The 18,098-nt window shown below is 32.6% G+C and overlaps 1 protein-coding gene across 1 annotated transcript in view; it reads left to right on the top strand.

The window, feature by feature from the left end:
• LOC108768089 (lachesin) overlaps window positions 1–11,072 on the top strand; it is a 76,918-nt gene extending 65,846 nt beyond the window's left edge. Inside the window, exons 4-5 of the mRNA XM_018518365.1 lie at window positions 3,053–3,272; window positions 10,350–11,072. Of these exons, the coding sequence (XP_018373867.1) occupies window positions 3,053–3,272; window positions 10,350–10,762 (633 nt within the window). The 3' untranslated portion in view covers window positions 10,763–11,072. The remainder of the gene's footprint in view (window positions 1–3,052; window positions 3,273–10,349) is intronic.
• The last annotated feature ends 7,026 nt before the right edge of the window (window positions 11,073–18,098 follow it).

Genomic DNA, 18,098 nt, shown 5'->3' with positions numbered 1-18,098 from the left:
ATACAAACAAATTTATCACAAATATTATGTTTTACTATTTGCAAAATATTTTACGTTTACAAACGTTGTCTGTACATTAAAAATATAGAAGTGTTCCAGTTTGATAGAAGCAAATTTGCCACGGGACTTTTCAATGTTTACGGTCATTAATTTTCATGCGATTTTATTCTCTCAATCGCTCTGAATTGTTTTCATCTATAAATCGTGATCAAAAAATTTTACCTAGAATAGAAAATTACTTTAAACTTTCAGTGCCTGGCACGTTTTTAAATATACAATAAAATTAACTAGCGTGTCCTGTCTAGTAGTATTTTACTCGGTTTTACAGACTGCAAACATCCATTCACTAAAATGTGAAAATGGATACTGGCCAAGTCGTTTCAACGTAAAATATTTTCTTGCTGAGATACGTCTTCTGATCGACTCCATAGGACATTTCTCTACGGTATATCCTTTTTGCGAGCAAATATCACATTGGTTTATGGTGGACAGAAAGATGGAGTACAAGCTATTGAACTAGAGTAGTAACATATGGAAAAATAGTTTAGAAATGCATATATATTTTTAATTTTTTATATTATTCTCTGTTATATATTATTACATCTCTATGCGTTTTCTACATTAAAATACGTAAAAATATACGTAAAGTTGATTTACATAATGTCGCCGTATTTCTGATGCATATACTTTTCGATTTATAAATATCAAAATGTTTTATGCATCGCGGTACTCTTTATTCGACACATATTTTTTTCTCTGTCGTATGCTGGAGCATGACAAAGGGATAAAAAATATGTGATTATCAAGGGGATTTAATCATCTTTGGAGCCCACGATTAATTCCGGTCACGAGCCCTACAATCATCTCGCCGTACAGTTGTCGGATTATTCTGGCTGACGAGGCTTCTTGAGGTTTTCAGGAGGTCGGATGGAAATACGTATACGATAGTTACCGCACGTTATTGACGTGTCATAGTTACTGACCGTCGCGCGCATACGTGTATGTATATTTGTCGCAGTTACTGGTCGTTGCAAATTTCAGTTATTGTTAGTTATAATTAAGCATCCGGCACGTACTAATACTTGTTGACATTGAGTGATTCAGTGACGTCACAAATTTTATAATGCTTAATTTGGCATAGATGAGGATGCATTTCCCACATCTCGCACGAAATGTTCGTAATTAATGGCAAAGCTGGGAATATTCATTGTTTAAATTTTTCTAAGTCGATATCGCACGATAAAGTGACTGTATTAACGCAAAAGTGTGAATTTTGCGGTAAAATAATTAATTCGAAGATGTTTAGAATATGCAGAGAAGTGCGAACTCTGCAGAAATAAAAGTCTAACGATTAGAAATATGAGACATACATATAAGTTATTGGTAGAAATAACAAAAGGGTGCATTTACAGATATAGTGATTTTTTTTACGACGAATCTATTTGTAAAAATATCAGACACGTAAAAAATGTATATTGTAATAAAATTATTATACCTTACCAAAATATTTAGTAGACATAATATCTATTATGTAAGTATAATATCTATTTCAATAGAGGACTATTTTGTATAATATAATAAATCTAGCAGAAACTATTTTTATAAAAACAGCATCTGGAAATTTGACCGTATTTTTGTAAAAATATGAAGGTTTTATTTGCATATAAATCTGCAAGTCATATGCGGGGAGAAATAAGGAAGTTGTACTTTCAAAATTATATGCATTACATGCACTATGGTAACTATTATAATATGACCGCGATAAAATTTGTAAGTATTGGAATATTATTTTATGTCAGCAGGAAATAAAAGGAAAAAGATTAAGTAAATCTCGACTCACGCTTCATTTATTATTTATCACTTTTAAAAAATATATACGTTCTTACAAAGGGCATAAGTACTAAATCGCGCAAAATATTTCAAGCACCTAGAACATACTTACATCCTTTGTTTGCAGGGTTAATGTTTTCAAATAACTACGTATGCAGAATTACGATACGAGCAATTAATGTAATAACGAGCACTATGTGGATCGAGGAACGAGCAGTAGTTACTGTTTGTATTCTACGGTCTACGGATGCGTATCAGTAGTTGCGGATCACTATGTTGGACAGTAGTTTCTAACCGTTATGAACGGACAGTCATTACTGTTCATTATATATGGACAATAGTCACAGACTGTTATGACTAACAATTGCGACAGGTGCGTTGGCAATCTGTATTCCAATTACTGCATCATATAAAAACTGCAGTAGTAAAACACTCAATTTTATCATCTAGAAAAGCGAATAGATGTGATGAATATAACCACCGATGTTCTAAAAATAATACACAAGATTTTTTAATGATCATAACACACATATTTTTTTGCACGTTCGACTTTTATACGATCTCTTTCGCTTTATTACATTGAATTTTGAGCATGTTCTTTGAACAAATAGGAGTTAATTTTTTATCAATATGCATATATAAATTCAATATAAATGAACTCTGTATACGTAGTTTTAAAGTTCTTAAATTATATCATTTTTTATTCTTGAAATTATGAAAATATTTTGTTTTACGCGATATTAAATTCAATACTTTCTTTTATGTTTGAAATAGTTAATACAGATGTTAAAATTCCATATTAAGATTATAAAGGTGAAAAAATCATTTATGCAATCTGTGATAAAAATAAGATTTAAGTAAGAATTTTATTTGATTATCCAAAAAGATACACTGAATAAAAATTTACTGAATTTTATTAAATATTTGTTTGAATAGTATTAACGAAATATTTACTAAATGTAAACATATATTTATTTAATTTTAGTATATATTTTTATTTTTAATAAATTTATTTACTGTAAGTAAATAAATTTTGCGCGCGCGCGTGTGTGTGTGTGTGTGTTAGTACTATTCAAACAAAGATTTAATAAAATTTAGTAAATGTTTTTTTCAGTATACATAGAAAACGATATTATTAAAAGAGTAGCCTCTTCTCTACTTTCGTACATATGTTTCAAAGATATTAAATCACATTTTTATAAATTAATCTTTTTGTTTGCAGGTGTCGTGGATCAAGCGAAAGAACTTATTATTACACGAACTACTGACCGTAGGACTAACGACATACGCCAATGATGAACGGTTTCAGGCAATTCATTTCCACCACAGCGAAGATTGGACGCTTCAAATAAAATACGTCCAACCGAGGGATGCCGGATTGTATGAATGCCAAGTGTCCACCCATCCGCCCACGAATATATTTCTGCTCCTTGACGTCGTCGGTAAGCAAAAACTTTTATTACAAAATTATATACTCATATATTTATAACTTTTAATGAGATGGTTCGCTACATCCTACCTTTTATGATATTCTATAAAATATTATATAACATTTTTGTATAATTCGATATTTATGTTCAGTATGTGGATTATGCATGTAGCTCAAAATTAATTTTAATTTTATTCATATTACACTTTTGTACATGAACGTATATATAAAGTAACTAGGTAGGCTATCTTGATACCTTATTATTTATGAGAGAATAAGCTGTGCTTTTCCCTATTTCAATTATTTCTTAATTTTATGTTTTTGTACATGGCAAAAGACTTGGAGGAACGAGTAATAAATTTTGAATCTGGTAATAAACGAATTATATTTAGATAAATTACTCTTTTTTTTTAAAGAAGTTTTTAAAAAATAAAACTATTCAGCTTGTGTGTTTACTTTTTGGAATTCTCAATGTCATAATCGTAAAAACTATGTCAACTGATGCAAAATTATTCCTTTCAGTAATAAAATCTAAGTAACATTTGAAATTTCGTTTTTCAATATTCTTTTACACGTTTCGGTTTCATAATCTTTATGTATATTTTTAAGGAGATTTCATATAATCATCTGTTTTACCTGTTCAATAGGGCTTACACATATACAATTTATGTTATCAACGTTACTTATATATATATATATATATATACTATTACGTCGCATGTACACATGTACATAAATTTTCGTTGAATGATATTATACATAAAATTAGATATCTAAGTCTAATTCTAAAAACTCTATGTTATATTTCTTCATATAATCTATTATAATTTTTAGCCTCCAGTTTTGTAAGTACAGAAGTTTTATATAAGCAAATATTGTGACTTGACAGTAAGTTTAAAACGCCTAAAATAACTTAAATGTAAATTTACTTATAAAATAAATATTTCAAATTTGTAACGTTTGCTCAAATATTAACACCTATTAGGTGTTACAAAGCAATGTTGATCGAATTTTAAATTTCCATTACCTAGTTAAATGTAGCATTATTAATACAGTTATAAACATAAAACTGTGAAAACCAATTTAATTTATTATATATTTTCAATAATATTCTATTAAATTTTGAGAATTAATATTTTTATTTATATTTAATTGCTCTCTTTTTTTTGTTAAATTGATTATTATTTTAATGAAGCATGTCAGATGAGCTATTAATTTAAATTGTTTTGCAAATTAAAAGAATTTCGTAATAGCAGTACATTTTGTCGTCTTGTAATTGCTAAAAGTATTATGCTTCTGAAGTATGCATATAACAATAATTTTGAATCTCTCTTAATTTTTAAGAACGCACAATTTTATGAAGAAAATTGAAATAAGTTTGCCGAAATGCCGAAATATATTGGCGGGCAAGTGAATGAAAAAAATCCAATTGAGGTACTAAGAATGAGAACTCAGAAGGAAAGTTGAATTTGATGAAGGCGGCGAGTCGGAAAGAATATGGTATAACTTTAGAATCAATATAATCGTGATATTGTCTTTGAAATGAAGATAGTTTTAAATTCGGCCTTAATAAATTCTCATCAAAATACAATCGGAGTGAGAAACGAGATGCGTGCTCGCGTTGGTTTTTGCCCATTTGTTATGATTCTGTGCATATTTCGTTCTTAATAAGATCATCTCAGCGCTTTTCTCTTGACAAAGCTCCCTCAAACTTTAATCATTTAGTAATAGCATCATCTCTAAGTTCACAATAACTGCGCGATATTATGTTTCGTGGCACTTTATAAGCTGCCCAATTCCCAATACGTAACATCTCGAATTTATACGGAATCTCAGTTTCCCATTTAATTATGGACAGCGTGTAATACGCGGCCAATAAGTCACGAATAATACCCTCGAAATACATCATCGTGCCATGTCGCGCCGCGTCGCGAAGCGACATGTCCTTCTTATTGAACAACGTAACGTTTTTCACGGAAGACTTTAAATTATTAACTCTCAACGGGCCGATAATGTTTCGCATGTGATATAGTCTGTGCCACATCCAGCGATATCTATGTCGGTTTTATGCTTTTATGCGTGCCACGATGCAATAGCAACGCCATTGTGCCGCATGCATTAATGATCTGCGTTGGGACTTTGTTACGTATCACGTGAAAAACGACGGCATAGTCATATTTGAGACCGAATACAGAAATAATAGAGCTGACGAATTCATTAAATACTTTTCCGACGTAACTATTATGAATTTTTAATTAACGTAAAACGCAAATTAGTTTTATCCGAGAGAACTCACAATTAAACCTGTTTATGTTCTTGTAAGATAAATACGCGAATATAAATTTAAAATTATTAATATCAATTTTACTAAAAAAATTTGTCCTTTTCCATATCAATTTTTCTTTTAAAAAACAATATGTATTGTATACAAGTATCATTTTATGTAAATATAAAATGATAAATATATATTAATGCAGACACAAAAGTTTGTTTGAATAAAAAAATATTTTTTTTTAATTTAACGAATACAAACATATAGACATGCAACCGATTAATTTTTTTATTATTAAATAAGGATTTTTTTATCATTGAATGAAGAGGATTTTATTTTCGCAAAAAGCGAAATTAATTTCGATTGAGAATTTTGTTAAAGTACACAAAATTCAATTGGACAATGTTAAAAAAATATATATAGAGTATAATTGTATTATCGCATATTTGTATGTTTACGTATATTGATTCTTTATAATTTTCAAATAACTTTTAATAAAATATTTAATATTTCATTATTTATAAAAATAAATTATTTATTATTTTAGTAAAAAACAATAGCGCTAAAGAAACGAATTTTTAAATCAATTTGTTTTTAGTTGTCAATTATTGCGAAGAATATATATATATATATTAATAAGGCTTTGGTATATTAATTCGCACGGAATGCTATAGAGATCGACTGCGAGTTCGACTCCCGACCGAGGTAACATTTTTCGCAATAAGAATTAATTATTTACAGATTCTAATATGTCAATCAACATTATTATAAGATGCGAAAAAGCATAAAATTATTAAATTGATAGTCAATTTAACTTGTGATATTAAATAAATTGTAGTTGTATATAGTTTTTATTTCATATATTTTTGTATATTAGAAAATAATTTCAAATTTTAGTTTTTAATTTTTCAAATACAAGTTGAGTGATATCACAAAAAGTGAGTATCCATCACGTTAACATATTTTGTGTTATGTACAGTTGTTTCATGAAAATCAATCTTTTGCTACTACGGTCGGAAGTAAAAGAACTGAACAATAAGAGAGAAAAATTCACCCGCAGCAGATCCATCTCGAATTTTTGAGAAACGACATGGGGAACCTTTGTCAGGACAAAGTCTGGAGGTGGCTTGCGTAAATGCTGAGTAAAGGCTGTCAAAAAATCAGACAAGCATCGGACAAGGATATACGCTCTAGTGATTTGAAATTGCAATAGCTCCCAGGAATCGATGCCCATTCACTCTGGGGAGCCCTCAGACCGCGCGCAAACGTTTCGAATCACATCTCGACTATCATTTGCGGCCGTGACAGTAGTAAAAGCGTATCTGGACTGGCTGGTGCGGGTGTTGGCGGCGAGTACCCCTCACACATCTGATCCTCACACGCCCAGCGCGCGGCGTGTCAGGTCGCGTCGAGTGAAAGGATGAAACGCATCTGAGCGTGAGCGGACTTTAAATTCCCGGAGCCCCTCATACGAGATACCGCAAAATGTGAGTCGTCCCAACAGTATTTTTCAAAGCCAGGATCACAAATTTCTTCAAAATTCTCCTATCTCACTAAAATTCAGTTTATGTTTGTTTAAAATTTCGACAATATTCTGGTATTGTTATTATTATTCAAAGTCACGGGGAATAAGAATTGTAATAACTAATGCGATTGGATGTGAAATAATAATTTGTACGTCGGTGAGATTGAATGAAAGATTTACATCTGAAAGTGAAAGATTCATAAAATATTATTCTTGTGCTACAGAGTGCAACGTTAGAGGAGGACTCATCGTTTGTGGTACACGTGAATTTAAAAAATTCCACTCTTTTTTTATTTATTGCTGCACATAAGAATAATAGATAAGAAGAGTTATGTGCCATTTTCTATGTGATATGTCAATCATTTATTTATAAAAATGGAGGCAGAACTAGCATTTTCAAAAATTAATAGCTTGAAATGTTCGACATCTAATACGAAGTATTATCTAATACAAAGTGTTAAATATCGAACCTAACGCAAAAATAGATAACTAACGGCAAATGCAAATTTTTTCCAAAATATACAGCTGTCAAAGTATCAAGCTCATATCACGTGTTTGTAATCACTTTGAAACGTTACATTCAAATCGTGAATTTATCAATGCAACATTTCTGTTTGGTTTAAATAGTTTGAGAGCTCTGTGTCATACGCTATTCAGTGCTATCGACTTACAAATCAATATAGGCAGTTCAGAGGAAAGAATGAACGGTTTCAATTTACGATGAAACCCGTTAAAATTCCATACAAGCACAACAATTGATAACGGAAAGATATTAAAAAAAAGATTATCCTTTCGCATGATTGATTCCATTCTCGATTGATTAGCGATACATGATGATAATCTGTGACAGTATTATCGATATACCTGTACATACAATTTTCAATCTCCGTTAATGTGTTATTCTTTTCATTTAAATAGCTTTATTCAATTCAATTAAAATAAAAAACTTGTAAACGATAATAGAATGTATTAAATTTTTATGACTAGCGTAAATGAATATCGAATATCGATCGTTTATATCATATTAATAATCTCCTCAAAGTAATTGTTTCAGAAAATATATTACACTGAATGATAAAGTAATTTCTATGAATAGCAATATTGATTATACAGTGACAATTATTCTATGAAAAAAAGTGCTCTGTGGGGCATACAGGTCCATGGAACATCGCCTAATTGAATACTTAATTAATAGACAATTTGCTCAATGGGGTAAATTGATCGAGAAATTAATTACCTCGAGAGAGTTGCTTATCGGATAATTAATCACTATAGTACATGCATTTCGTTAACTTACGCTATCTAACGGAGAGATTTGTAAAATTTTTAATTTCTTGAATATTTTCGATAATAAGTAACAGATATAGGTTTCTTTATTATGTATGTTTAACATTCACTATTAAAATAAGGAAACCAACATTTTTGTTCCCATAAAAAAATGAGTATCAAAACTGTTATCCTTATGACTGATATCCAAGTATCATATATGCAATTGATGCTCAGTTAATGGAAACAGCAATGTGTGAATCTGCTGCTCTATATGAAAGGTTAATTATGCAGTCGGACTACTTTCATACAAATACTGTTTATTACAACATCTATATGTACCCGTATTAATTATAATTTTGATATTATTGGATAAAACATCCTATTATATTGTTTCCGATAAATCACCTCACTATGGCAATTGCATCAATTGCATATTATACAAATCTCATAGATCAAACATCATTGGGGCTTTACTCGTCAGAGAAATATTCTATTTTAGCTATTAACAAATTATGATTATTCATTGTCAGTTATAATGATTGTCAAATTACGATAAGGATATTTGTGGACAGCTGTATTAAAAAATTATTATAAAACAAAGGTGATGCAACTAATTGTAATATAGCTGATAAAAATTTTATAGAAGAATAGATGAAAGTTCTTATTGTTTGTTTATATTTTTTGCTTCAGCATAGTTCATTAAAATGGATATATTTAAGGTTTGTTAAAAAATTATCCTTTTTACAAAAAGGTAAAAAAGGTACCAAGTGTATGTACGCGCTTGTATGTGTGAACTCTTGAAGAAAAAAATGACGGTAATTATACCGAATAGGAGACAATTTTTCACATTTTTTGTATGAAACTTAGAATATTTCAGAATTTACATATCTGATTAAGGCCACAGTACAGACTTTTGCATAACATATAGCGCATAGTACATAAGCGAATCAACCAATCAAAAACCTTTCTTTCCTTTTATTTCACGGAAAAGAGAAACTTTGGTTTATTTTCTTATGGACTATGCATTATGCGTTATGCAAAAGACTGTGCTGCGGTCTTTACGATAATGATATATTTTCACGAAGCGATGCCACGAATGACAGCGATTTAGCTCTCTATCGATATATCGATATAATGCAAGTGAAACTGCAGGTAAGTAGTGCCGCAACGCAGGCGAGTGCCATCTGTTGTTTAAAATGTGAAACAGACAATATTTCCGAGAGCGATGATGATGATGACGTATCTTAATGTGAAATTTTGACATTTCGAATTTCACATCGCGATATCTCCGTTCATAGAAAATAAAAACATTTTTATTATATAATTTAAACCCAAGTTGTCGATTGAGACTACTCAGAAGTTGATCGATTTAGGTCCAGTTCCACAACTCACGGTTAACTCTTAACTGAGGTTCAACTTGTTTCTTATCTCTTTCCAATTCAAGAATTGGAAAGAGACAATGAATAAATTGAACCTCGGTTAAGGTTTAATCGTGAATTGTGGAACTGGGCCTCAGTCGTTTATTGAGAGATCCAATAATCTCGGGTGCTCGCAACTCGCCGGCTCGCGTAAAAACACGGGGCGGTCTCGCGCTAACTATACTTGGCGCGAAACACTACCGTGTCTCTTGAAATTATATTTTGTTGAAGAATAGTATAGTATAAATAAGATTTCAAATAAGTTACTACTTTTTATAAATCAACAATTTCATTAGGATAAAATAGTGTATTGTTTATTATGTTCCATATAATAACATTATTTTAAACGAGGTCATTTTAAAAAAAAAACATAAAACGTAATTTTTTTATAAATAATTGCTCGCTATATTTATTTCCTGATCCCAGTGTTTGAGAGACTCTGATGAAATGTTTGAGATTCTGTCGCTCTTTGACTATTCCCTTGCTATTCCCTTCTCTCGCCCTCTGGACAGGCTTTCATATATCCATGATAGTAAACAATGCCCCGATGTCTAGCCGAGTTTATGAACGGTTCACGTCTCATGTGTTATATTTGGCCATTTGCAGAAGCAAGAGCGGAGATAGTCGGCCCCGGAGAGAAATTTGTGAGGCCTGGTAGCACGTTGCAACTCCATTGCCTGGTAAAGAAGTCCACGGAAGTACCGTCATATCTTTTCTGGTATCACAACTTCCGTATGATTAATTACGACGTTGATCAAGGCGTGAACGTTAGCACTGATCTCGTTGGTCGGGAGAGCTGGTTGGAGGTGCCAAGAGCGTCGGATCGTCACTCGGGCAACTACACCTGCGAGGCTAGTAATGCCCAGCCTGCGCGCGTCTTGGTGCACGTTTTCAAGGGTGACAATCCGGCCGCCATGCAGCATAGCATGGCATCATCGCCATCAATGATGGCCTGCACCGCGTTACTCACCATGTTCGTCACGCTCAAGCTAGCTCTGCAGACGAACTGGAGTTTATGACGTGGATAAGTGCAAGACTCGCGAAAATCCGGAGTGTGTTAGCGAAATTGTGTAACATTATCGCATGATATCCATATTCATGCGAAGATGTGCTCTAGTTACAATCGCCGAAGTTAGAACGGCAACATGATTATGGTGGTTCCAATTAAAGATTCATCGTTGTTATCGGAATGGTTACCAGAACGTTTGAAGCTGCAAGATTGGCTGTGATTGATACTATTTATTCGACGATCAACTTTCCGCTCTACGCTGCCGGACAAAGTAGTACTGAAAGATCAGCTGTGATTATTTGTGTCATCGCGAGGCAAATATCTATCAATGTATGCTCATTTGATCGCATTTTTAAAAACGTACCAATAGATGGCCCACCCTGTAATATGCTAATACAAAACAGTATTTAATCCATTATGTATATGTACATCTAATCATAGAGTTCAGGAAGGAATATGCAACAATGTAATATGCTAATACAAAACAAGATAATATTATAACTATCATTGTGGGATTAGTAGTGATCTATCATCGTATGATCGATGGTTCGTGTACCGAAAATTTTTAATCAGGAAACAGTGTATCCAACAGAGACCAATATAATAAAAGTATAATGGTAGCACATCTTGTTTGCGCATGTATTTGAACGATTATTCGTCGGACGAAAGAAGTTGAATGCTAGCCTGGAATAAAGTGTCACCATAACTTTCATACGAGTCACATATTATTATATCATCCATTCTTCTGTCGACCGATCGCTTACATTCCGTGTCACATGTGGGAACGAGAAATATATTAGGTTGCAATGTAAAAGCGGAGGATATTATGAATGCAAGATTAACTCACACTAAGATTGTATTCACAATCGTCTATAACTCGCATGCTTGCAGTGGAAATAGACGGAAGACAGATTTGTCAATCCGAGTAATATGAAGAGTTCGACGTATCATTTTGATGAATCGGAACTTCTATGAGCCCGTGAATGTGAATGTGATATGTGAATGTGCGAGATTTATTTACCCGTTCGTATTTTGTGGAGCAACGTGATATGTATGTAATTTAGTGTTTAAATCGATAAAAAAATTATACATGTAACAGATACTCCATCATGCGTCCGTTCTATTTGTGACGCACAGGAAAGCAAGACCGATAGCCTGGATCAAAGCTGTCCGCGATGCATCAAATCGCGATGCATAAACAGCAACGATGGCCACGACGATGCATCAAGGCTCAGCTACATCTATCATAAGCTCCTTACGATAATCGTAACGCTCGTCGTAATAACTATCGTAAGTTCATCGTAAGAGTGGGCTCAACTTCAGCTCTCACGATTACGAACTTATCTGGCGATATAATAGCCAATGAGAATGCAGTTATTTGGCTCTAACATTCTGTTTCGCTATTAGCTTTGTTACGATCTTATGTAGACAGACAATGTTTACGGTAGTTTTTTTCCTTACGATCGTAGCGTTACGAGAGATGTACAGCTGGACCTTTAAAATAAAGAAACGACGATGATGTATTCGATGGGGCATTGTTAATTGCATGATACTATCACAGCTTCGTTCCAAGGTGTTGTAAATATGTTGCAGAAGAAATATGTGGTCTGTTTTCTGTTCCTGCATTAGACTGCGCTAGAACTCTCTTCTCATTTTTGACAAATATCAAACAAATACCTATCTCACTTTATGTTCCATAAAAGTGTGTATTAGTTCAGCCACAGAAAACAGACCTATCGTTTCGCAAATTAACGAAAGTAACGTCTTCTTACAGCCGGCCTAAAATACTTTATTGGTGAATTAACGATGATTAATAAAAGTCTGATGCAATATTATCTTCCTTCCGGAAGCTCTGGGTAACACTTTGATAAGTGGTAAACACGAGTGAAAGTAACGTCGAGACTAAACAAACTAAACTTGCTACTACGTGTTCTCTAGAAGAATATTCCTAGAAGGATTCTCTAGACGGAATGTGCGCGCGCGCATGCGACATTTATTACAATCCAGGATGCGAAATTATTATGCCAACGTTTTTTTTATTATTAAAAGTTTACGGAAACCCAGTACTAAAGAATATTAAACCGTTCGCATCGATAGGCAAAATGCGTTTTGCGTTTGTAAAGTCAGCTTATTAAATAAAAATATACCGTATTACATCAAAATATTTTTTTAACACAATTTTTGCTTATTATCTATAAATTTAAATATTTATTATAAAAAGATTTATTATTTAAAATGGACTGAAAGTATACATAGATTTATATACGCAAGAGCAATCATAAATTCGACGAATTCGCCTTTTAAGCGTCTTTTAAAGCATCGAAAATAAGGATGTTTATGGCTATTCGATAATAACGAACGTTTGATGTTCTTTGCAGCTCGATGTAAAAATATCGAATAAAAAATTATGAACAAAATATCGACTAGATATTTTTTAACTATTCATATTCTCTTATACACTCTTTTTATGAACATTCTTAATTTTTAAAACTTTCTTTTTGAAGGCCTATTCAGTCAAAACTTACATAGCCGTACAATACATATAAAATCGACCAATTAAATGTCTCATATAAATCGTAATATTGCATGATATTTGATTAATCAGAACAATTAAAGTAAATATATATCCTGATTGATATTTCATGCAATCTCAAGTTCTATTTACTTCTATTTCTCGAATGCACAAATGATACACATTAAGCCTTTCTAAGGATTAGGCGCGACTGACGAATTGTTTTGTATGTAATCAGGACTACAAGCAAACGGAACCTTCCCTACATAAAATATTAAGGATAGTTTTTTGTTTGTAAGCTTTATTACTAAAAAATTGGGACAGTATTATAATTTTATTTAGTTTTTGAAAAATTTATTCGTTATTCGATATATTTGATAATGCCTATTCATTCAAGATGAATATAAATAGCTATTAAACATCTAAATATATTCGTAGTCGATATTTTTGTTTGATATTGACAAGTCCAAATGATGCGATCGGTTTAAGTTATGGTTATCGGTTTAACGTTATGCATATACGTAATTAACGGTAATATAAGGAACGCAATGTTATTCTTATTTTAGTTTCTACTACTTAATTAAGTGCGACATGCGCTCAGTATATATCTTAAGCCCTAAACAAAATACGAGACAACAGCGATAAAAACAGCGATAGGGATAGATATAGAATTCCAATTCGTCAGAAATTTTATCGCTATTGCCTATTCTGTGTTTCAATCTGCACTGACACATGCATTCCCGTACGTTGGATTCATCTGTTTCTATCGCTATGCTTATTATTATTGCCTATGTTATTTCTATCGCTGTTGCCTCGCATTGTATTTAGGGTTTAGGGCTTTACTGTCTCGTTCAATATTCAAAAAAATATAAGATTTTCTTTTGTTTGAATGCACAGGAAACTTCTCAATCAAACAAACGGAATCCATACGTACTACCGAGCGATCTATTTAAAGGGATGATGAAGTAACGCCCAAACTTGACCGATATCGATAATACAGACTTTTAATTCTAAATTTTAAATGCCGATAATAGTGACATCTTCTTTTTGTGAGATCTTTAATTTATTTTTTATATTATCATTCTGTCTCAGTCAAACGCATACATCTATCCTTACCTAACATATTACAATGTCATCATTTACAAGATCCGGCATCTATTACGAGACACAATTACTGCATTGTTTAGCATTCTGAGTTTTCGATAAACATACATATATGTGTATATATAAATATATATATACATGTAATTTGCAAATTAATATAAATTTTTTTTAGTCTTCAATCTTAGCTTCATAAACTCAGTATTATTCGTTCATATAATTCGGGTGGTGCAATGTTATTTTGTCCATACGAATTATAGAATTTTTCTATTAAGTAAATAAACGTTTATATCAGTGATAGTTCTATGAGTTGAAAAATATGAGTTACCTTTTTTTTCGATTTTAATATAAAGGCCACTTCCTAATTTTGTGACTACTTCAATTCTGTAAAAGAATTTTTGATTCCATTCAGTCAATTCGAAGGTTTCTATGTGGCTATAATATATCAATAGTTTCGTCACTCCAACATCCCTTTAACAATATGACTGATGCTATGTGGAAGAGTACGGTGCGTGTGATTTCCCGAAATCAATAACTATTTAATTGATCTCTCTACGGATGCCATGATTGACAACGTTATTTTCAAACCGCTACACTATTACTTCGCATAATTTTCCATGATGCAATCTTATGCGAACCAGAAACCGCTAACCTTGTATATGTGCACCTTCAATCGAAAGTGGAAGCAATGGCGATAACCCTTCACCCTGCACGTGAGACACTGACACTGACAAATTACGGAGTTTAGAACTTGATAATCTTGATTATCATCCTCATCACACTGCCATCGTCGATGCAAGTGATGAGAAATTGTAAAGACGAAAGGTCGCGCGAACAAACCAGAAGAGCCGACAAAGTTGCAAAGTATATATTGCGTGTTTTCGAAAGTTCGTTCTAAAGTTGACGTTAAACTGCAGACTGCTGGAATCACCGGATTTAATGCACAGCATCCACCCGGAAGTTAGCACAACGCGAACGAACTTACGCCGACTATCGTTGAAGAAAAAGAATTAATTAACTGACTTTACTAACTTTCTTGGCGCTGCGTGTTTTGGGGGATACGTTTATTGTCAAGAATGTAACGGATAGTAATAAGTTTCGGACTCCGTATATGTTTCATTTTGATATTATTATCAGTATAACTTTTATACGTTTTAAGCAGAAATCATTTTCCAAGCACCATTTTTTTTATTGCAAATTGCAATTTAAATATCTTTAAGATAAAATATTACCAAGGAAAATTGAGAAAAGACAGATCTAATAAAGAATCTCATAAAGCTGCAGAAATTTATAAAATTAATGAGTGTATACGTAAATTATATGATATAAAAAAATGATTTTCCGATATTGTTAAAAAATTTATTACACAAGTTTCTATTTTAATCACTAGGAATATAGATATCAATCGATCTATCCGAAATATTCATAGTGCGTATACATTAATAAGCGTATATGATCTTCAATAACGCTGCAATTTCCCCTTGGTCGGACTCGACTTCAGCAAATTCAAGCCACAGCCGAATGTAAGCGACTCTCGCAGAGAATAATCTTGTATATTCGGTCTACGTAACCGGCGCACATAATTAATCGCGATAATCCTGGTGTGATGCAGCACAGCCTAACGATATTATCCTCCGTCGCTGCACTGCTGACCTTGTTTATAACGTCGAAATTAGTTATACCCAACATTCGCGAGAGATCGTATTTCCGGCTACAAGTTACAAGGAACATTTCCCAACAGATTTCGGGGCATCGTCGTGCATGCAGCGCGCTGTTCGCATTTAACCTTGGGGCAACGCGTTGGGAATAGAAACAAGCGATATAGACAGATTTGATATTAATAAATACGCCCATAAAAAAAAAAAGAGGGAAAAATACAACTTCCTAGTGAGATTTGTCCAGTTGCATATCAGTTCTACGCACGATGCTCTAGTTTCTGTGATTTCCATGAAACGCGCTTGCATTGTTTTTCCTTCCTCTGGCCTGGCGTTTGTTCCTTCCGCTTTTTTTGCAATTCAGCGGTGAAATATTGTGAAAAATATGTCGCGTTAGATTTATTCGCTGTCGAAGCAACGAGTTGATACGATCATGCTCCGTTGTACGTTTTTGATGATTGCTACTTTTTTCTGCGTTTTGCCGAGGAACACAAAATTCGCACTAGATCGCTTTGATCTACTAGACTTGTCTCGTGAAATAAAAGTGGCGATCATGCTGCTGTCCGCTTGTGATGATTGATTTTTTTGACGTTTTGCTGAGAAACGAAATCGAATGTTATATCATTTCGATCTAGCGGCTCTATCGTGTTACTAGATAAAAATAGACCGACGTTTTTAATTTCATGAAAAGTTTCTTTTATAACTTAATATCCTTTTTAAATGATTGTTTTAATTAGACGAGTAATTATTAAATATACCGCGAATAACTACGAAAGAGAAATTTATGGTCAATGAAATTTTTCTATCTACGAGCTAAAACTGGAAACAGGCGGCGCGGCGTGTCCGACAGTGCTGCTGGTTTAAATACTTGTTTCATTTACCTCTGTCCTCCATTAATTCATTATCCAGCAATAGACGTCCCTAGTGGCTATGTATCATGTGCATTTTCGATGGAAATAATCCCTCGCACTGTGAATGGCACTCAACAAACGCATCACTCATTGTCGTTGAATGAAGAGATCTTGCTAATGTACAAAAATCCGTTCAATAGGCTTTACCCTAATACTAAAGAACACGTTTTACAATGACTGACTTTGAAAAGGAATCGATCGTTTGACGTACAATTTCAAATAACTTTAAGCAGTAATATCTATGTAATTATGTCGTCTGAAATATTGTTTAATCACTAAGCGTATAATAAATGGTTTAAACAAGCATCTATAGTTCTTTGACGTATAAATTAATCTCCTATTGTATTTAAAAAAAATATTTTTGCAAGTATAATTACAAATGGATTAGTTCCAGCTTCCAGCATATTTTTGTTATTGCTACCGATTTTAGATTATTCTTTTATTCAGATATATTATTATATTATTAATGCATAATATATACAGGGTATCCCAGAAATAGATGACCAAACTTCGATATCGTATTTTAGTGTCCCTAAGGATGAAAAAGGTCATATAAGCTTAGGTCTGGAAATTCTTCCTTTTTAAAATATAAACACATTTTGTTTATGAGAGAATATTTAAAAGGTTTGTGTAATTTACTTGAAGAAATTACTGAAAACGACTATACCTTATGTTTCACGATACAGATGCTGAGTTTCCGTTAGCGCATCTATACATGAAATGAATATATCTGCTGCCTCAATATTTGAATGAATCATCATGATAACACTATCTTAATTATGCAACGTTTAGATAAAAACTAATTTATTACGATAAGTTGCCTTTGATGACAGGATCACTACTCTAGCACAACATTTACTTCGTGTGATATCTGTTCATGTAAATTTTTGAGATAAACGAAGTGTTATTATATCTAAAAAAGGAAGAGTTTCCGGACCTACGTTTATGACATTTTTCCATCCTTATGGACAGTGGAATACGATACTAAAGTTTGGCCACGTATTGTTTGCCCTTTATATTACACACACGCGCACGCGCGCACACACACTCACACATATAGACGATTCTTTCGAAAATCGACGACATAACATCTCGTCCTACAATTTCTGATATTGTTTATACCTCGCGAAAGCTTAGTATTCTTTAGAAAAATATAACGATCCGTAT

Source organism: Trachymyrmex cornetzi, unplaced genomic scaffold (assembly GCF_001594075.2).
Source record: "Trachymyrmex cornetzi isolate Tcor2-1 unplaced genomic scaffold, Tcor1.1 scaffold748, whole genome shotgun sequence".
Taxonomy (NCBI): domain Eukaryota; kingdom Metazoa; phylum Arthropoda; class Insecta; order Hymenoptera; family Formicidae; genus Trachymyrmex; species Trachymyrmex cornetzi.
The sequence above is the reverse complement of the archived record's forward strand: the minus strand, read 5'-3'. Positions and strand labels throughout refer to the sequence as shown.